A 22,371-nucleotide genomic window follows, 5' to 3' on the forward strand; every position below is an offset into this window, starting at 1 on the left:
GCACAGAAATGTCGTGTCCTTGTACACATTGTGTTTGAGGGTGTAGGCAATCACTGAACATGTACACACATGCACCACAGCCATGTACACTGTCATTAACTATGGCGGTCTACACTCACACTGCATGGACTTGATCAACACTTATTCTGCATGCTGACACATGTGCGTGACTGTTTGCCTTGTGATACCGTCACTCACCTTCAACCAGTATTGAGTATGATTTGGATTTCTGTTGTATGTGTGTATCTGCTGTAGTGAGGAGTGTGCATGTGTTCCTGTGTTCCTGTGTGCATGTGTGCCTGCGTGCCTGTGTTCATGTATGCAAGTGTTCATGTGTGCATGTGCAGACCGTAATGTGCGTTTCCTGTCTTCCTCTCACAGGTGCGGAGGTAGGGCTTGGTGAAAGCAGCAGGCGACCTGAAGCCACTGCCACGGATAGTGGTGATGATGACACATGTATTTTGGCACAGGGAGATTTGACAGGGTCTGTCATTGGTCCACCAATCGACAGTACACAGCGTTCAACCCCATCTATGTGCACACTGATACTGCCATTACATCCCTCACCACCAATGGCCATAAGGGAGGTCTTAAGATGACCACTATGTTTTGGGCTGTAATGCAGGCTCAGGCACGTATGGAACGGTACACCAGGCAGGGACTTAGGGCGCAGAGGGCACATAACACCGCCATCAATGACAGCATCCGTGACCTTGCCGGTGCCATCCGGACATACACCGAGGTCATTGACAGACATTGGGGGGGGGGAGACAATAGATGCCCTCCACAACATGTCTTCCTCGAGCCAGGACCATGCTGGACAGTTGCGACGTCGACGTGGATGCATGCCAGCAACAGCTGGCAGTGGTTGCGGACAGCTCACAGCCGTTCCCGTAGTGGCAGTACCAGCCCCAGCAATGCTGGGGCTGGCCTGTCCATTATCCGTCCCAGTAGACCATGTGCACATGGCTCTGGCCAGTCCCAGCAGGGACATGGGTCCAGTCGTCATACCTCTGCCTCTGATGACAGTACCCAGTCAGGGTTGGTACCCGATACCGTCCGTAGCACCCCTGCCAGGTACAGGCACTGTGTCCGTGGCTAGATACATTGATCTGTACAGCCAAGCAGGTACAGTCTGTGGCTGTCCCACAAACCACCGTATATGGCAGCCACATGGTGGAGCTGTGTGCATGCAGACACACACACATTAAGCAAACAACTAGGGCTCACACATACATTACATCAACATTGGCCCATGCTGTACTGTTGTCCCTCACACACACACACATACACACACACACACACACACACACACACACACACACACACACACACACACACACACACACACGTCGATTGGATGGGTCAATGTCAGGCTCTGGCAAACAACAAAACGCCCTGTGCATATGATGATACCTGTGCCGCCTCCTGTCATCTGCATTATCTATGGAGGGACAGGCTAACATGGTGCTGATGCACAGGGTGACACTATAGCAGTGTAGCAATAATAGCGAGTTGTCAACAAGGAAGTCTAACTACATCCTTGTAGGTATATCTGAGCAGACATTATGCATCAAAGCTCTGATCGTCAATGTAGCATTGTTTACACCACTGTTAGGTCTGAGTATGTATTATCCAACCATATGCCACTTGGCTGATGTGTTGCCAGCATGTGTTAGCAAGTGGACAGTACGTGTGTGATGTGTGCAGTACAGATTAGCAAGTGTACATCTGTGAACATGGTGGGTGCGCACTGTCTGGATGTACGTGCATAGTGGACACATGGGACGTGTGGCATACCCTGTCGTACACATTAACATCCCATTGCATCTTTCAATGGCCAGTATGCATTCTACTACAGTTATGTACTAACATGGGTAAACGTGTGTATGACATGGGTTGACACTATGCTGCGGGTGATACCATTAATATCAGTCAATGATTTGCAGTCTGGTAGTATATACAATCTCAACAGCATAACTATAAGCAATCATTGGATGATGTCCTGACAAATGACACACAGTAGTAGGGAACCCAGTATCAATTGGATCCTTCCGGTGCTACACTATAACACTAACCAGTGGTGATGACCGCCACCCATTACTGTGACCACACCTGTGTGTCATATAGCCCCCTTATGTACATGCAGACACACTAGGGATGTGTCCATCCAAATCTGGGAATGCATGGAATGGCCTACAATGCATTCCCTGGATGGGACGCATATCCTACACAAGGGTATCATACACGCAGATACCTGTTGTGATACATGCTGTATAGCAGTAAGCCGACTATGGCATAGTCATCCTCATGTACTATACATACTATCTCGTCAGTACCACACCGGTGGTAGCCCTCAACATGTATGTTGGGTACCATTGTGTACATACAGATCCATGTTATGTCATGTGTCCCTTGGTATCCATATATCCATAGGTATTGTGGAGTCCCAAGGTGTATCACAGACATTAGAGGCCTGAATGCTTATCCACAAGGCAGTCGTTTACCTATAAAGACTGTCCATTCTTGGCAGACTTTGTTGTGTATGACCATGTCTGACATATACCCCAGGCATATACCCTCACTCACACTACTCTTAAGTAACTGTCATGGGTGTGTGTGCCACAGATGACCTTGGCCACAGAACACGACAGTGGACGGAAATGTCACATACATACATATGTGACCTACGATCTGAGTAGCAGCGGCACAACCTGTCAATGGAAACAAATGTATTCATGTAGTATGCAGGCTTCACACCTATGTACTGATTGAGGGGACATGTACACATATATATTTGCCACGCAGATACCTGATGTCTGCAATGCACTTACTGTTGTCATCATACTATGTCATACCATAATAAAAGCAAAACCCACACCGTGTTGACCAACAGTGACACACACACACAGTCAGCATTTGCAGGATTCAAACCCCTACCTATGTTATGATACTGGAAAGAGACGCATTAACATGGCACGCTATTTGCTTTACTGGCTGGTTTCCCTTCTCCTGCTGTATTTATAGGATGGTGACATCATCAGACTGGACATGGTGATGTGTGTACACTTTGTTTTATGCCATTCCAGGAATGGTCCATGTGGGTCAGCAGGTGTCAACAGCTTGAACATGACCTCAGTATCCTTACCTTGTGTGATCTGTGGACACATTGACATTCCGTCATATGTCAACACATATTTATGCACAGCTTCTTGGTTTTGTGCATACTACATGTCTAGGATGTTGATAAAGGGCTATTCAAAGTCTATGTGACACATGTGTAGATGTGTTCATTGATGTATGTCCTGGGTGGCTGCCTTGCAAACAGTCTAGCATGTTTGGGAACCATGATCCGCACATGAACATACCACAGTTGGTAGGGTTGTGTGTGTGTCAGCTTCCAATAGCTCTGTTTATGACTGCAACCATGATGGACTCCATGACCTTGCAGATCAGACCTCATAGGCATACTGGACTTGACTTCCCATGGTTTGTTGTGCACTAACACTCGTGGGAAGTGCCATATGTAGCTGTGACACATTCAACGGTTCCACATCCTGTGTAGGGGGGTGCGGCTCAGCTGACTGTTCAGGTGCATGATCTGTTTGTTCTGTAGTTAGTGCAGGACACATATTGGGAATCAATGTATTCCACCTGCTGCCATGCTTTTGGCAGTGGGGGTAGCTGCTCATCCATTCTACATGTGATATCTCCTGGTATGATGATGTGGACTATTGTCAGTGGGGGATGGGTAATGTACATATGGGCCTGTCTGTCATGATGTCGGCACTGACACTCCGGTACAGTTGGCCCTGACTCAGGACATATATGGGTGTACACTGATATTTATGACATAGCTGAAGGAGGTGTCATGATTCAATCTGGACTCCTTCTCAGCTCCTCTTTACAAAACACTAACGAACATGAGCATTAATCCCTGTTATACTCTTTTACACGCTTAACACCCTACTGATCCTTTGTGATCAGGCTACAGAGTATGTCATGATAATATCCTGGCATGTCCAGGGGTCGGTTTTGTGTGTACTCTTCAGTCCAGCTGGTGGATATTGTGATATTGACACAATGTCACATCTGCCTCGTACACAGACAACCCTCTCCTCCTCCCGACAAACTCAGATATATGTGTGAGATGCATCTATATAGACATACAGGGAGCTGAACTCTCTCGACCCATGACTGGCACAGTCTATCAGGTGGTAAAGGTAACCACACACACCACATATCAGTCTCACATATCCTCTAGCAACAGCACTCAGACCACATTAGCACACACTGACCTACTCAGGTGCTGTAAATGTACACTACCTAAACAGCAGAGACCTCCAAAGCAGACACACAAACTCCTGCTACCCCACTACAATACCCACATATCACAAAGTTCACAATGTCAGTGTGCCACACAGTCACTGCCCTTCGGGCTACACAACACACCTAATACACTTGTAATAGGCGACACTTATGTTCAGACACACTGACGTACCACTCACCAGCCTTGACAAGGGAATAGTCACTTTGGGCTGTCTGTTGGGTGCCAGGATCTGCCGTATAACACAGGCAGTCAGGTCACTCCAAAGCAAGTACAAGACTGGCACCATCATTGTCCATGCTGGTGTGTGTAACCTCAGACGTTACTCCCTGGACCACATGACATGATACATGGAGGTACACTCTGATCAGGTAGCCCAGGCCAGTATGACCCTGGCCTTGTCTAGCATCTTACACCCACCAATTATGATGTCACAGTATACGGACACACATATCACATTTAACAGTTGGCTAACAAATTTGTTTCATTCATAGGGGATACAGTGTCTGTCAGCGTATGGTGACATGCTCAACATGCCACGTAGCTTCACTATGGACAGCTTGCACCTGTCACCCTTGGACTTTGGTATGCTGGCTAAGGCTCTTGCTACCAACAGAGTGCTTTTTTTAAGCAGGGCTCAGAAGACAAACCCACCTCCATAGACATTACAGGTTAAATGAAACTAAGGATAATGCTGCTCAACAACAGTTGTGCTAACCTCATACTGTGGCCACTCAGGACTCTCCTCAGTATGGAGGAGAGCAATATCTGTGCACTGACAGACACCTGGTTCAGGCTCGCTTATGCACACCAGCACTACCAGGTTATGTTTCATACCATGTTGTCTGACAACAAGACTTGGAACAGACAACACAACTAGGGGGAGTATCCATATACATCACAGATACACACCTCCAGGTTAGCAGCACTGCACAAAGCATCACAGACCATACATATACAACTACCATTGTGCAATACTGCCTTTCAGTTTGTTGCCTGCTACAGAAAACACTCCCAAACTCAGGAACCACACTCGGCTTTTGTGGAAACTATGGAGAATATGAAGGTCTCCACAGACACCATTATATTGTATGACTTCATATACACACATATTGACTGGGGATACTACTCAAGCCCCGACAACCTCACCCAACAGTCACTACAATTTTTGAACTCATATGCTTTGGCACAACCAGTCAGCACAGCCACAAGGGAGAATACATATTGGACCTGCTCATCACCAACATGGGGACTCTATATTCCACACCAGTGATATACCCCTCATTGGTAAGGTCAGAACATACATGTATCTCACAGGACATACATATACCCTCCACACACCCATCCTGGGTAATCTTGGTGAACTTCTCATGAGCCAACATCTCACTTCACCGAAGCAAGGTGGTATCCTTCAGAGATCCTGAGACAGTGGCATATACGGCTCACACTGCTGCATCCTTTACATACACATTCTATGGACACCTAGTGGACTGCATGGATTGTGCTATCCCAAATAACAACAAGACCCACTACTACAATGGCAGCGGACCTGTCTGGTAGACCCCAGCCATTAAGCTGTACAACGTCAGAAGGACGCTACTACATGATAGAGCACAATCCCAGACTGGGAAGGCATCTGTGATCTGTACTAGCAGACAGCTACAATCACTCATGGACTTTTCTAAGGGCCGCTTCTACCAGACAATTGCATCTGACACCTAGGACTATCACACGTCCTTCTTCAGTTATGTCAGGAACCCGGGTGGACACTCACTGATATGCTGTGAGTTACTGCATACTGACAAAACCTACCCTGAACCCACTGGCATTGCCTACATCCTGGCAAACAGGTTCAGTGCAGATGTCTCCCACCCATCCCCCCTAAGGAGCAACTATGCATCCCAACAGAGTATAACCTCCCTGACATCACACAGTAACAGGTGAGTGCTGCCCTCCCCACACCGTACATCACAGTATCAATGTGACCAGATGGTGTCCCAGCCTGCATCATACACTAGCATCATGACAAACGCAACCTTCACATTACATCACTGTTCAATATCGGAGTTAACACAGGATATGTACTCAAGGAATGGTGTACTGCGACAGTGGTCTCGCTCCACAGAGTTGGTGCCACAACGGACCACAGACAATATTGCCCTATAAGCCTATGTAGCCTGTTCTGCAAAGCTATGGAGCATATTGTCATAGGACTCCTACACATAGACATCGGGAACCTACAGACACTGTGTCCTACTCATTTCAGCATTGTAGTGGGCAGATCTTGCCTCTTGAACTTGTAGGTATTCTTTAAATGGCTAACAGGTCCATCGACATAGGGACGGCTATCCGCACAGCCTACCTGAACCTTGCAAAACCATTCAACACAATAACCCAATAATTATGCATAGGCACACCAGTGTCAATTTGGGCACATATCTCACACAATGGATTGATACCTAGATCAGGGATAGCACCCACATGGTCAGAATTGCAGGTGCCATGTCTGACTATACACCAGTTACACATGGCATCCCACACAGCTTGGTCCTAGGATCTCTCTTGTTCACTATATATTTGTCTTACGTACAGGCTATCACAGGGGGAATATGGCTGAACATGTTTGCACCTGACTGCAAACTGGGTGCCATGATCAACTCACCAGCTGCCACATGCATACTCAATCAGGGTCTCACAGAGATGGATGACTGGTGCCTGAGCCATGGCCTACAGCTAAATGCCATTAGTTGCATAGTCATCTTCTTTGGGAGTAACAACATGCCCACACATTACCACACAGGTAGTACTCCATTACATACGGTAGGAGTTGTTAGGGGTTTGGAGACATCACTTGTTCGTATTGTCGCCTTTAACATTCACGTTGCCAAAGTGGTTGGACACACCTTCTGTGTGTGCCACCTTATCCCATATGGTTTCACATCTAGATTGAGTGAGATCATTGTGCCCCTATACTCATCACATCCATGCTTGGTTACAATGCCACATTTGGGGTGTACCCGACACCTGCAGCAACTGTACTGGCCACGGACGGCCCTCACCAAGCAGATCTAGGGACTCACACAGATGCCCTGCATAGTTCAGATGCAGTAACTCCAGCTGTACTCAGTCGCTTACCACCTACTCAGATATGATGTCTGCCTGTTGTTTACAGGTATACCCAAACCAGAATTACTGAACATGCCCCACCTCAGGATATCCAACTCCCTTGGAGCTACACACTGCAGGGACATATACCTCAGCACAGATGTTAATAGGACATTGTGGAGGGACAGATTCTTATCCCAGAGGCTCCTCTCACTACAGAATGTGATCCCAGTTTCACATAGGCAGAGCCACCCACTGACCACCTACTGGAGACATCTTGATGACTACTGTATGGGTGATTGTATATTTACCCCTGGGATATATTCTGTGCCCCTGCTAGACAGAGGCACACTAGCATAAACGTACATGGGCTATCTTGTGTGACCTACTATTCACAAACACAGTGTAGTAATCTGACAGGGTTGTGAATGCCAAACACACTCTGGCTAGGCTTGTACATGCCCTAGGGCAGATAGCCTAGTATCAACCTCTGAACCTATGCTAATGTTCAAGATGCACAATGTTTATTGCTGATACTGTTTGCAGGTCTTTATCATCTTTGCTTTACCAGTTTCCATGAAGAACTTCAGTATCTGCAGAACATATTTGATTATGACAGGGTTCCACTATATTATAGATGTGTATGTTGTCATATAACTGTGTGCACAGGGCAGACTGCTGTATAGTGACAGGTTCCTGGGTTAACACATGCAACTGCCAGATGTGCGTGGCCCACTGCTGTACTCAGACATGGCCTAAGTGTGTGAGCATGCCCAGTTCTGACATTCCATGTTTTGTTGACCGACATTAGTCTCATTTATTCAAGTGTGTGAGCATGCCCAGTGTGACCCTTCAGTATGTTGCTATCTGAGATCCACTACATTTGCTGATGTGTGCGAACATGACCAATATTAACATTTATACTGTGCGTGTTGGAAGTCAGGTTCTGTTCTCACTGCAGGACTCACCTTTGTGTCATAAATCAACAAGGATTATGCTGTGCCTGCAGGGTTTCCATGGAATACTTGGCATAGACTTATCAACATTCCGTCATACAGGTGGACCACTGCAATACTGTCATGGTTTAGTGGTTCAGTACTTTGGCTATAGTGCACAGTTATCTTGGGTTCGAGGCCTATCACTGCTTTATATTTTCATACTGAGCAGACCAGACTGCTTAAGGGCCTGTTAAGCAAATATGAGCATGTTGGCTTTAGTTCAGCTACCAGGCTTGTCCGACATTGCTCAATATTCACCAACATTGCTGGACGTTGCCCAATATTACTGAACATTGACCACAGTTGTGCTAGTTGGTGTGTGCGATTTTGTTTGTGTATACTACATGGTGGTAATTGCTGTTTAGCACTGCTTTACATTGCTTAACACATGGCATTCATGCCTTAGGTGGTACTGCAGGGCTGCCTATGTCGGATGCACATACTACACTCCCTGCACATGTTTGGAAGCAGGTAGTGTCAACTTAGGCATCCCTTTTACTTTATGTGCGAGTCAGAGTGGGGTATCATTTCCAGAGTTCCTACTGAGCCAGTGTATGTGCTATGCGTTGCCTCTTTGCCAAGGCCAAAGCATACTGGACACGCCTCCTTCTGCCTACTGGGGCAGGCTCAGGTTGTTCCTCCTCCGAGTCACGCTCTGCCTGTGATGGCCTTGGCAATGGTGGGGGGCTGTTTGGCCTATGCTGGTCCTGCTGCAGCTGTTTTTGCAGGATCATATTGTGTAGCATAGCACATACCATGACAATTTGGGTACATATAGTTGCTGAGTACTGCAAAGCTCCACCAGATGTGTCCAGGCACTGGAACCGTGACTTGAGCAGCCCAAACACACGCTCTATTACATTACGTGTTTGTGCGTGTGCCTCATTATGGCATTCCTGTTCAGGTGTGTGCGCGTTTCTGATGGGTGTCATCAGCCACGGCTCCAGTGCATAGCCATCATCCCCCACTAGGTGACCATGTGGGATGTTCTCATTGGCAAATGTCTGGTACAGCTGCGTCAGATGCCAGATATGGGAATCATGGTAGTTCCAGTGCAGCCTGCACACAAATTCAGTATTATGCCCTGGGCATCACACACGACCTGGCAGTTGATGGAGGGGAAGCCCTTGCGGTTGAAGTAGATCCTACCCCGCTCGCCGGCTGGTGCTTTGATGCATACGTGCTTGCAGTCTATTGCACCCACTACCTCAGGGTATTCCGCTATTTGCTGGAAGAGACGCATATTGCTGGCCAATACCTCACGGGAATTGGGGAAATATACATGATCACCGACATGTGCTGACATGGCATCCAGGAACTGGTGTAGTACCCTGGATGCTGATGCCTGTGATATCCCCATCATATCACCAGTTGGTCTCTGGAAGGTACCTGTTGCTAATATTCTTAGGCCAACACATACCTTGGTTTCCACTGGGATGGGTTCCCTTCTGTTAGTTCTGTGTGTGAGGCGTGGGCTGCACAGCTCAACAATTTGCTGCAGGAGGTCTCTGTCCACTCTATAGTGCTCCACTATCGCCAGCTCATGTAGCCCCTGGTAGGTTACCCTGGGCCTGTACACTCTTCTCCGTCTCCTCACTGTGGGTTGTCCAGCAGCATTCCCATTGTCATCACCCTCAGCATGTTGCATATGTCGCCTTATAACAGCAATGGCAGCCCCTAACATTTCTTTGTCTCAGTAAAGCTTTTTCAGTTTTCACTTCTATTAGCTTACTGCAGTGTCTGTTGTGAGAAACATAATGGACTGTTGTTGGCAGAGGTTTAAGTGCTAGGCTGGGCTGGGCTAGTGTACTGCCTGTGTAATTGCCTGATTCTGATTGTTTTCACCTGCTAGCTCTGCTAGTACTCCCTGGTAGCTTCCTACTATTTGTTGTGCTTCCTATTTCCTTTCTGTTTCTTCAGGCGGGAGCGCCACGCACACAAGCGCAAACACACGCACAGCAGCTAACATGCATGCACGCATGCTTACACGGACTAAAACTTGCTTATTCGGGTTAAAACGCACGTACACCAGTGCAAACATGCTTACAACTCTTTAAACAGCCTTATACATGCTTACTCGGGCTTAAACGCGCTCACTCACGCTTACATGCATGCACTCTGTCTTACTCTGGTTTACAGGCGCGCGCATGCACGCTCAGCAAGAAACTTTGGTGTTATCCACAGTATACACCTTCCATTTCTTGGCTTTCCCTAGCCTACCTGTTTACACACCTCTTTCCATGATGTCTAAATGACAGCGGACACATGTCACTCTGCTCCAATGAGCTTCGCTTCTTTCATACATACCCCCCTTGTGATGTCACCTATCTTCTACTCTGTTATTCCCCATATCCTACTCCTACACTCCACTGACTGTGCTCATTTGCTATGTAAACTAGCGATTCACTATCCTAACACTCATTTACATAGGATTGCCTACTAATGCTTGGTTACATGTCTTAGACTGAGCTTCCCCCCTTAGCAACCTCTACTCGGTGGCCATCTTGTCTTCAGCCTGCCATTCCCTTGCATTGTACATTACCACTTTCAATAAAATCCACATTTGTGGGTTTTAATTTATAGTATTCGGTGTTTTACAGCGCAGCTCATTTGCGCTGCGCTACGCTTAAACATTGTAAATCGGCGAAAAAAATATATATATATTTTAATTTTGCATCAGGGAACATTTCCAATGGCTGTATATTTGGCCATTGGCATGCTTCCTGCACTGGATGCAACCTTTATATGGAGCTGTCACGGCTCCGTTTTGCTATTTGCAGAACGGTACTCAGTTGTCAACTGAGTACATTTCTGCAAATAACACTGCTCTTACTCGGACAGGTTCGGGTTTCCTGAATCGCAAATCTACCTCATTTGCATGCCTTTCACCTGCAATTGAGGTGATTTGCATGTCCCAGCCCTGTCCGTGTAAGAGCCGTTTTAGGAGCTCTCTTACACGTCCCTACATCCAGCGTTCCTGGATCACTCGTCGGACATGATGGCTGCATGGAGTCTTACTCTACTCTTAGACTCCGTGCAAGCCATCATGAATCCGGCCCTATGTCTTAAGTGATTTAATAAAAGTGTTTAAAAAACTGAAGCAACCCAGTATGCTGACCCACTTCAACTAAAATGCAGTGTTCTGCCATTTAACTGATGTACAAAGCAACTGAAACACCACAGGAAAGAGCATGCTAAAAAGTAAAAGTGGCTTACCTGCATTTCATTAAAAGAACGAATGGAAGAGTTTAAGGGAAACAAGAATGAATCATCTGTCAATTTTAAGATTGGATGACTTACCTTCAACTTATCAAGATATGTCTTGTGTTGATTCCAGGTATCTTTGAACTTCACATGGTCTGGGGCACCTTTGTAATGTTCTACTAGCAGGGCCTGCAACAACAAGCCATGATGAAGACAGTGTAACTTTCAGTACACACCACATGACAATATACCACCTCCCATTCACACTTAGTTTTCAACAGACAATCATTCTCCTCTCCTGTCATTAATTAATACAGTAGCAAATCATGATACTGCTGTCACAACCGAACTGCTTCAGCATTCCCTAAACGGCAGTACAAACCTGTCTGAATACTCCAAGTAACAGATGTTCCAACATCTGAGGATTTAATCAAAGCAACAAAATGGCAAGTGGCTCTGCACTTCTGTATTGTCATTTAAAATTCTTATAAAACGTTGACAAGTGATAAGAACACCACAAAAGAAAGGTGTTCAATATTTGGTAAGAATCAAACCCAGAGCCTGAAGAGACACATTAAATGAATTTCCAAAGTCTAAAAACACTATCACAAGACCAATGATCAATAAATCTTTTGAATATATTGAGACTAGGGGCCTTCCTGATTTCTGTAGGGAAATCATTCCACAACTTCCAGCCTTGTGACGGAAAGAGCTTTTCCCCAAGGAAAGTAACACACTGACATATTTACAAAAACAATATTTCTGATACCCTGACTGTGCTGAATAAATGCAAGAGGCAATGTGACTGATAATACAGTATTATTTAAACATTTATACCAGGCAGCATAAATCTTGGTTCCAGATGATTGTCACTGCTAAAGTGACACCCTGGACTCCATGTGCAAAAATAGGAAAAAGAGGTTGTGGGCGGATGGTTCAATGAATACAAGAATCAGATCCCTTCCAATGAATCTATAATGTAATAGATACACAGACAGATGTTCAGTTCTGATCTGTTTCTATAACTGCTATTCTCAACATCATCAAACTGTTTTGTAAAATACTTCCGAGTTCTTCCCAGTCTAGACTTTGGGAACACCTTCAGTCTGTCTTGTAAAATACTTCTGTGTTTTTTCCAGTCTGGATATTTGGGTACAGTTGTAAACACAATTTGCCAGGGTACAGCTATATATAAACAGTTTCTCCCCTGAAAGCTTCCACACCTGTATACATTTACCTTACAAAACGTATAACTGCAAAAGAAAAAAATATATACCTCTGATTGTCTACTGTACGAAATGTTAATCACTAGCATGATCTGCTGTTGTATGTATATATGCTATAGGTATGTTTGTTAATAATTAGCATGTTGTCCTGATGTGTATATATGCCATATGTATGTATGTTCTACTTCTTTTTACTCTCATGTAATGTATTGTAATATGGAGCTTTTCTCCCCGGGCCTCCACTGAAAATGGACCTGTGTCCAGTCGGACTTTCCTGGTAAACAAATGCAAAATAAAATAAATAAAATAAAACAAGCAGCACTACAATATTCTATAAGCAATCTTACTACACCCTTGTAAAGGGGGTTTACAATTATTTCATCATGACTAGAGATACTAAGTAGAAAGCTTCTAATAACAGAGTACCACTTTATTGCAAATATTAAATTGTCTTTATTTTTTTCTGCCGTCCACCACCAAGTCCAAATCCCTGATTTTGGCCTCACTACTTATATTTATTTATTTATCTTTATTTTACATTTGTTGACCGAGCTAGCCCAACTGGATACATGTCCATTTTCAGTACAGGCCCGGGGAGATAAGCTCCATTAAGCTAAGTAGATTGCAAAGTGGGTCTATATCACATTATCGAACATCCAAAATATCGAACACCATAAGCTCAAACTTGGAAGTTCGAAATGTGATATAATTAAACCTCAGAACAGTGAATTTTTTCCCAGGGAAAAAACATAGTAGGTAGCTTTCAAATTCTACAGTCCAAGTGAGAGAGTAGCAAATATATACATGGTAGAGGAGTTATTTTGTGGGTTTGTACTCTGGGATAGTTTCCCAGGAAGACTAGGCTAGAAATAGCATTCAGTAAGCTAGTGGCCCAACTAACTGAGGTCAGGAAAGAGGCATGCGCAGAGGCCCGAAAAAGATAGAGATAAGGACATGGAAAGAAGGAGGTTGTTAGTAAGGGTTAGGACATGGATGTAGCCATTCAGTTTTAAGGAATGTTTTTAGTTGCTTCTTGAAAAGTGTTGTTGAAGAAAGAGATGATAGTTCACTGGAAAGCCTGTTCCAAATTTTTCACACAAAGGCAGAGAAAAGACAGTCATCTGATTTATTGTTGGCTTTATGGGTGGTTAATAGTAATTTATTAGCTGAGCGTAACATTGTGGTGACTGTCTTTTCTCTAACTATGTGGGAAAATTTGGAACAGGCTTCCCAGTGTACTATCATCTCTTTTTTCTTTTCAAGAAGCAACTAAAAACATTATAGAAATATTATCCAAGGCATAAGGAAAACCAGGATTATTCAACCCACAGGCATTAAAGTTTTGGGATTAATAATGTATTAAATCATCTGAGTAACTTCTTGCTGTAAAAAATTACCCTATCTAAAAATGACAGGTTACGTGTCAAGACAAGCATACTAAGAGAAAGCACAATGCTTATTGTTTCTCTTGTTACATCTTAAAAGTGGGTGTTTACCAGGTATTACAGCCACCACCACTTTCTTCCAAGGTGTTGGTGCTTCTCCTCCTCTTAAAATACTGTTAAACCAAACCTTCCGGATCTTTATCAGTTTTTTTCCCTCCTATCCTCCAAACTGCCACAGGAATATCATCTATTAGGTTCATATGTTGGTACTAGGCTATCGGCCCTAGGGCCTATGCAAGCCTAGCCATAACAATTCCCTGGATATTTCTTCCCGCAATATTTACTTCTCTGGACCCCTGTCTAGCAAGGTGACTGACATGATCCCCGTGGTATTTCTTCCCACAATATTTACTTTTTTGGTCCCCTGTCTAGCAGGGCAACTGACATGATCCCCGGGGTGAATTTCCTATCTCCCATCCAATCATCAAGGTTCCTTTTGAAGAGGGCCAATGAGGCGCTCTGCTTGACATGCATGGGCAGTCCATTCCAGAGTATGGAAAGTCTCTGGGTCAGGAACCTATCCCTCCAGTATGTTTTGTTCATTGTGATGACAAGGTTTAGATCCCTGGAGTGTGTGGCTCTGAGGGATTGGGATTTCTTTAAGTGGAACATGTCCAACAGCTCAGGGTTTGACATGGCCTTGTATGTTAAGCAGAGATCACCTCTGAGTAGAAGATATGCCACAGAGTATAGCTGGAGTTTTTTTAGATGGTCATCATATGGCATCTGCTTTAGGCCTGTGATTCTTTTAGTGAGGTATTTCTGTGGCCTTTCCAGCTGCTGCAGATGTCTTGTGAGGTACATACCAAATGGGGCATTACACTCTATAATGGGTCTAATGAGGGATGAATACACAGTGGGACAATGACCTCCTTTTTTCTGGATGAAAATCCCTTAGTGATGAGGTGTGCACATAGGATTTCCTGACTATTGTGGCGATGTGGTTATCGAAAGTGAGACCACTGTCCAGCTGTGTCCCCAAGTCTCTCATCACACTTTCAATGTTTAGTGTCCTGCCACCTATGTGGTAAATCATGGGTACATGTTTTTTCCAAAGGGGATAACTATACATTTCTTGGCATTAAGCTTGAGCCCATGGCTTTGGCACCAGGCATCTGTTTCTTTAAGGCCCTTTTGTAGAATATCCACATTATTTGGGGATTCAATAATGGATCCCAGTTTGCAGTCATCTGCGAACTTTGTTAGCCAGAGTCCCTTAGTGTTGGCCTGTACTTTAAAGTAGATGCTAAACAAGAGTGGTCCCAGGACTGAACCCTGAGGTACTCCACTTGTCTGGAGCTGGATTTGGAGTCAGCTACTTTTACAGTCTGGGTTCTCTCAGCAAGCCAGTTGGCAACCCATCGAGTGACATAGGGATTTATGCCCAGCTTAGTAAGTTTATCTATGATTCCAGAGTGGGGGATGGTGTCGAAGGCCTTGGCGAGGTCCAGATAGGCTGTGTGGACTGCCTTACCCTCGTCCACAGCTCTGGAGACTGATTCGAAGAAGTCAATCAGATTCAGGAGACAAAATCGGCCCTTCACAAACCCAAACTGGGTGGGGTCCAGTGTTTGAAGATTGTCAATGTCTTTGTTTATAAGTTCCATGATAATGCGTTCCATGCCCTTGCAGATCAGGCATGTCAGACTGATGGGACGGTATTTTCTGGGACCCAAGGCAGATCCCCCCTTGTGGAGCGGGATAACTGTAGATGTGTGCCACTCAGTGGGCATGAAGCCTGAGGTGAGGCTATGATTAAATATGACACTTAGGTGAGGTGCCAGTTCATTTTGTATTTCATGTAGTACACAGCCTGGGATGTCATTTGGTCCCATGGATGCTGTATTCTTAGCTTTGGAGAGTGCGGTCCTAGAATATTCCTGGGGACTTTCTTGTGGATTGGTTATACATCAACATTTTTCTCTATTCGCCTCTTATCCTGTTAGTAATTGAGTATCAACTACCTCTAACCTTGGCATATTTCAATTTGTACCTTTTCTTGATTCCCATATTTCTTTGCTTTATACAGACTTTCATAAAATTTCCGAAATATTTCTAGGACCTCTACAGGATCTCATTACCTTCTTTCTTATAGGCTTCCTAAGCTTGGTGACCACCCTTTCTACTTTCTGTTGCCTGAGTTGTCATGCTAAAAGTTTTTGTGTTTTGGAGCTGCTATCAAAAAACAGTTGCTTAACTGCAACCTTTCAAAACTTGTGCATATTGTGATTGTGAAAAACTGAGGGGCTGCCAGCCCAGCCAGATAGAATTTTGTAATAATTCTATGCCACTGTAAATACTAATATGATCCACAGGCTGGTTTCACAAATATAAGAATACTGTGCTATGTGTTAAATGTAACCACAGTGCACCCTGCTGGAAGGAAAGCTGATAAGTACAGAATTTACAACTGTGTAATCTCAAGCTTGGGGACAGGATGTCTAGGCCAGGAAATTCTTTCTATTGTCCTAAGGCAGAGATAATTACTAGGTTTCACATGCAAAGTGTATTTTATTGCTGTGGCTTCCTGGCAGGTGCAGATTACAACAATATGTTGCATTTTAAGTTCTGTGAGCCTGGGAAACAAGCAGAAGTGTTAACAATGATGTAATCTGAAATGACTCAGCAGTATGTGTATTATCAATTACTTTCTCAGAGAGAAAGATTTTGCATTTTGTATTTGTGTCTGAACCTGAACATGTCAGCTCACCAGCAGTTGCTTTGTTCTTTAAGTAGGATCTTAGATCTTAGTATATCTCTTAGAGATTGATAGGAATATAGCCAGATTAGTCTAGCTGTTTTCTATATTTATGTCAGACTGTCCTCTGATGTTGTTTTAAAGTATTTCCTGTAATTTCTGAACTCTCTAATGTCCATTTTGTTGAATTAACAAGTATTGTCTTGTGTTTTTAGTATTTATTAAATATATTTAAACCTTTTAACTGTGGCTGTTTTGTGTAGAGATAATTTAAGCTGTTAGAGTACTTGCATGTATTTGTTGATACTGTATAAGCCACTCCTGAACAGCCTTCAAGTCTCAGTCACACTTACCAATTGGATAACATCAACATTGCACTGCAGAATTGGACACCCTTTGGTAAGGGCCTTTTATAGTAGCTGATAAGAGTAGTTGGTGGCAGTGATTACTACTTCATAGCCTGGGAAGGAGGGGGCACAGTTAGTGAACCTGTGCCAGCCTTCCCCAGGAGTGTCTGTGTGTTTGCATACAAAATCAAATCTCAAAGTGTGTGTGTGTGTGTGTGTGTGTGTGTGTGTGTGTGTGTGTGTGTGTGTGTGTGTGTGTGTGTGCGCGCGCGCGAGAGCTACTTGGGCAGGGACACGAAGCACTGGTTGGACAGAGAGGGTACAGGAGGTTTTGACTTGACTACTCTGCTGAGATCTGAACCCTATAGCTGTGCCAGTGGTGAGTCTTATTGGGGATCTGGAGAGAAAGGGAGAAACCAACCCCAGACTGACTGAGATCTCTGTGTGCTCTTAAGCTAAATTGTACTTTACTTTGTGTGTACTTGTTATCCTCCCAATGTGGACGCCCCTCACTGGAGTTAGTGGCGAGGATGGAGTCTCCTTGATTACTGGGCCAGTGCATGGGCATCACACACATTATTGAGGTAATCCCTTATCTTCTATTTAGCATTCTGCACTTGCTGTTCTTCTTGTTCAGTGAGATTCCTCCTGTTCTGCAATACTTTAACATTTGTCAGTCCCTCTACATAAGTCTTGTTACTTCTTCCCTATCTCTCCCTTTCTTTTATTTCCAACCTGACTTTAAACCCCACTTTAATTTGATCCTACTCCCTAGCTATATTTTCAAAAGAAATTTCTATCTTCTCTAATAGCTCCTGAATAATTTCCACTACCAATTCCACAATTTCCTTTCTTTTCAGCAAATAGGAAAGTGCCAGTGTCTCATTTTTATTTTATTACGTTGCATTTTTATATTTTTAGTTATTATTGGCGCATGATCTGAAATTGATTGAATGTGTATCAAAACTTTCAATTAAATGTACGCTTTCCTGTGAAACGTAAGTTCTGTCTAGCCAAGCCCAGTTTTCGTATATTGGGGAATAATATGTAAATTCACTCCAAACTCCTACTATTCAATTCACATCTTCCATACCAAATATTTTTCATACATTTCTTCACAAATCTACACTCCTTTGCTATTTTTTCCCCTCCTGGCCCTCCAGACACATCTTCACTGCTGCATTGTTACATCTTAAAGGTGTGGAGGGCCAGGAAAACCTCTTAATTTCACCTCATTAGTTTAATTCAGTATCTGAGCTAAAGGTATCCAGATACACTGATGGAAATGAGTTACAAACCTATAGGTGAGAAGCCCTCTAAGGCATACCTCATTGCTGGGCACACTATTACTTTCACTGATTTGCCTTTGTTAACTGGGTAGATGGGCTGGTCTGTGGACCTTTTTCATCCACACCTGGCACTCAGGCAAGTACTTGAATACATTAAAAACATTATAAATCCATACAATGCACAGCATACTTATACAAGTGTGTGTGTGTGTGTGTGTTTATGGGGACATCTAAATGGTCACTTGTCATTCTGCTGAAATGCATTCTAAGATGAGTAATCTAAATGAAAGGAATGCATTAAGAACAGAATGATCAGGAGACCACTATTTTTCTGAGATCGCAGAATACCAGTCATAGGGGAATTTTTCCCCTTATAGTGTGATCTCACATTTGCTATATTAAGTAGCAGGGGGAGTGAGGGATGTAGCCCTCCACAAAAACACTTGTTTTAGGTTATCCCCCCCAAAGAAGTAAGTTTTTCAGATAGTTTAGTTTGCTAAAACAGACTGTTAATCATACATTTTATATATATATATATATATATATATATATATATATATATATATATATATATATATATGGGACTACTTTCATTTATCAAAATTGCACTTACTTGAAATTTAGAATCCCGAGACACCTTCTTCGAAAGATGCTTTATTCGAAACCTCGGACCACCGAAATTTTAGGCAGGGTAAACAACCACTTGGCCACCAGGGCAACATAAAACAATGGAACATATTTAAACCCACCCAAGTGTGCTGTGCCCCCACACCCCCCCCTTAACTAAATATACAAGATTGCACTACACTGGGGAAAGGGGCAAAGGTCTCCAAGTTGGCCAACTGGTTCTTTACGCTATGTAAAATTTTGATGATCCGAGGCTTCTAATAAAGTGTCTTTCGAATAAGCTCTCTCCAGATTCAAAATTTCGAGTAAGTGTAATTTCAATAAAGGAAGGTAGACCCGTGTGTGTGTATGTATATATATATATATATATATATATATATATATATATATACACATATATACATATACCCATATGCATTCTTTTGTGTGTGTTAATAGCAGCTTCGGTCAAAGCTGGATTCATATGGGACAATTGGTCAAACTCCTGTTTAATCAAACATGTGTTGCAACATCTGTTGTACAATTTGGAGTTGATATATTCAGTGAATGGGAGGCAAGGTGGCTTCCCCAGTGTCAAAATTATGATGCAATGATTACGTAGTTTGGAAAATTAGTTTTTGGAGGTTTGCTGAGACTTTCTGTGCAGTTTGCAGGTTTTAGTTTTGCTGTTGTGTGACCACCCCTCTAAAATTTACTGCTGCTGTATAACCCCTAAATAAATGTAGCTTCCTCTTTGTAGATGGTCATTTTAACAGTAAAGCATAATAAGAGTTCCATAACAACACATTGCAGAGGCACTACAACAGAAGAATGTATCATGTGATTTTACCCCCCGTCAGTAAATATGAAATAGCAGCACCCCCCCCCGAACCCATGACCCATGCAGGGTTAGTAAATCTCAAACTAGTAGCAACTCCACCTGTGAGGAACCCACTACCCATGCAGGGTCAGTAAATGTGAAACTTGTACCATCTTCCCCCCTGTGAGGAACCCATGCCCCATGCAGGGCTACCACTTGGCTATGTAATGACTAAAGTTGCACAAGTCTCTCTAACGTTTGCTGCATTATTCTACAGTCTGTTCAAATCTTACAAGCCACAATTCTGTACAGGGGCAAGTGTTTGTGGTATACCAACAGCTGTGCCTAGTCAGTGTAAAACAAGAACAAATCTATTCCAAGAAAACAATGAAAATATGTAATGGTATAACAGCACCAGAAGTCTACCTAAATACTAAATATCCCACACATTATATGGATATGTATTATTTTATTAACTTTGTGAGTTAACAGGCCAGCTCAACCTTTTTACTGTGCTCACTGTAGCATTTAGGAATTTACAGAAATAAAATATACAAGTTTACAGACTATGCACTCTTGCTTTGCTGCTAATTTTGTAACTACATAAATGGACAGTTAATAAGGCTATATACTGTTTTTTAATTTCTCCAAGTCTTTTGGGTTTCTAATACCATGACAGGAATGGACCCTATTCCTAAGTCAAAGTAGTTCATGAAACTAGTATTGTTTCAGTCTTTGAAGTTAGCCAGAAGTGCTCTTCACAGCACCTGCAATGTGCCCAGTAATGACTCCTCCTGCAATTCGTATGGAGTTGCATATATTGGTAACATTTACAAATACGACTGTAAATTATTTTTATAAGATATGTAGCTCCTACTAGCATTGAAACTGTATGGGTAACATTCTTTCACACTGGCCTTGTTTCTGCCTGCAAATCCTGGTATTTTATGACTCTGTGTCTCTTTGTACATATGGCACTGTTAATCACTGGGTTTAGCAATTTCAGTGATCAATGCTACTTTTGTCTTTTTTTCATAGACAACTATATCTGGTTTTCTCACAGCTATTTTTTGAACAGTTGGCAATGGGTGATCCCATGTAATGTAAACTTAGTCATTTTCTATAATGCTTTGTGGTTCATGTTTCCAGTGTTTTTCATTACTTCATTAGCATAATGTTTGCACAATCCCCAATGCAACAGTCTTGCCACATTATTATGCCTTTCAGTATACAGTCCTTCTGCCATTAGATATCACAATCAGCAACAAGGTGTGCAACTGTTCCCAAAACTGTTTTACAAAACCTACATTTGTCTGTTTCCTCCACCTGTTCAATGGACTTGGGTAAGCCAACGTATATGCATGCCAGTATATTGGGCCATCAATATTAGCCTTTCGTCTTTTGGTTTAAATTCACCTTTCCTTACCCATTTCTGCATTCGATCTTGATCAACATGAAGTTGTTCCAAGAGTTTTCTACACTTGCAACTATATTTATGCATTTTCCACATTTCATGCCTTCTCATCTGATTCTTCACCTTACATTCTTTTTTTATTTTGGCACATTCAGTTGCTGCCTGATTTTTTTATGTACTTCTAGTTTGATTTCCATTCCCAGTTGACATTGATATGCTTCTGCTAAATCAAGCAGGGAAGTCATCTTAGACTTATTTTCCTTTTGTTTCAAAACTTTCACTATGTTCGGATCTTGTGAGGTCAGCAGATACGTATGCAGTCCGACGATTGCAGACCTATACACGTAATCAATTTGGAGGAGGCCCATTCTTCCTTCAGAATGGGGAATATATAGTCTTGGTATACACTGATTTTTACAAATCATTTGAAGAGCATGAAGCATCCTTGTTTTCCTGTCCAACCTATCTAACAACCAAGGAGAACTCTCGTTTATTAAGCGCTTTTTGTCCTTCTTAATAGTAAGAACTTCTTCAGATGCACATGTACACACAGTTACTGTTTAAAACAAATGGGCTTGTAGTCACAACAATCAACCAATAAAATTTCCTTCCCTCACCAAAGACAAAGTTAAAATTAACCCTTTCATTCACCTTTTAAACATACAAGTGCTACTTGCTTTGTTAAAATGTGTTTCTTATAATAAGAGTTATACTTTTCTTATCTAGAAAGACTCAACAATTTTAACAGGCATAACATTGAAGCAATCTTATTCAAACCTAGATGCTGGCATGCATTAACACAAATTTGCCACAATAACTCCAATTTTTCTAGTAATATTGGAAAAGGACCCCCCCCCCCCATAGTCCTACACTAACTGGTCAATCACTCTGA

The 22,371-nt window shown here is 43.1% G+C and overlaps 1 protein-coding gene across 2 annotated transcripts in view; it reads right to left on the reverse strand.

The window, feature by feature from the left end:
* The window catches only part of MPND (MPN domain containing), a 1,899,579-nt gene that overhangs the window by 139,356 nt on the left and 1,737,852 nt on the right, over positions 1-22,371 (reverse strand). For both annotated transcript variants that reach the window (XM_044090604.1, XM_044090605.1), the window contains exon 13: positions 11,731-11,823. In XM_044090604.1, the coding sequence (XP_043946539.1) occupies positions 11,731-11,823 (93 nt within the window). The remainder of the gene's footprint in view (positions 1-11,730; positions 11,824-22,371) is intronic.

This window comes from Protopterus annectens, chromosome 13.part0, assembly GCF_019279795.1.
Source record: "Protopterus annectens isolate FY-2018-M chromosome 13.part0, PAN1.0, whole genome shotgun sequence".
NCBI lineage: Eukaryota > Metazoa > Chordata > Ceratodontiformes > Protopteridae > Protopterus > Protopterus annectens.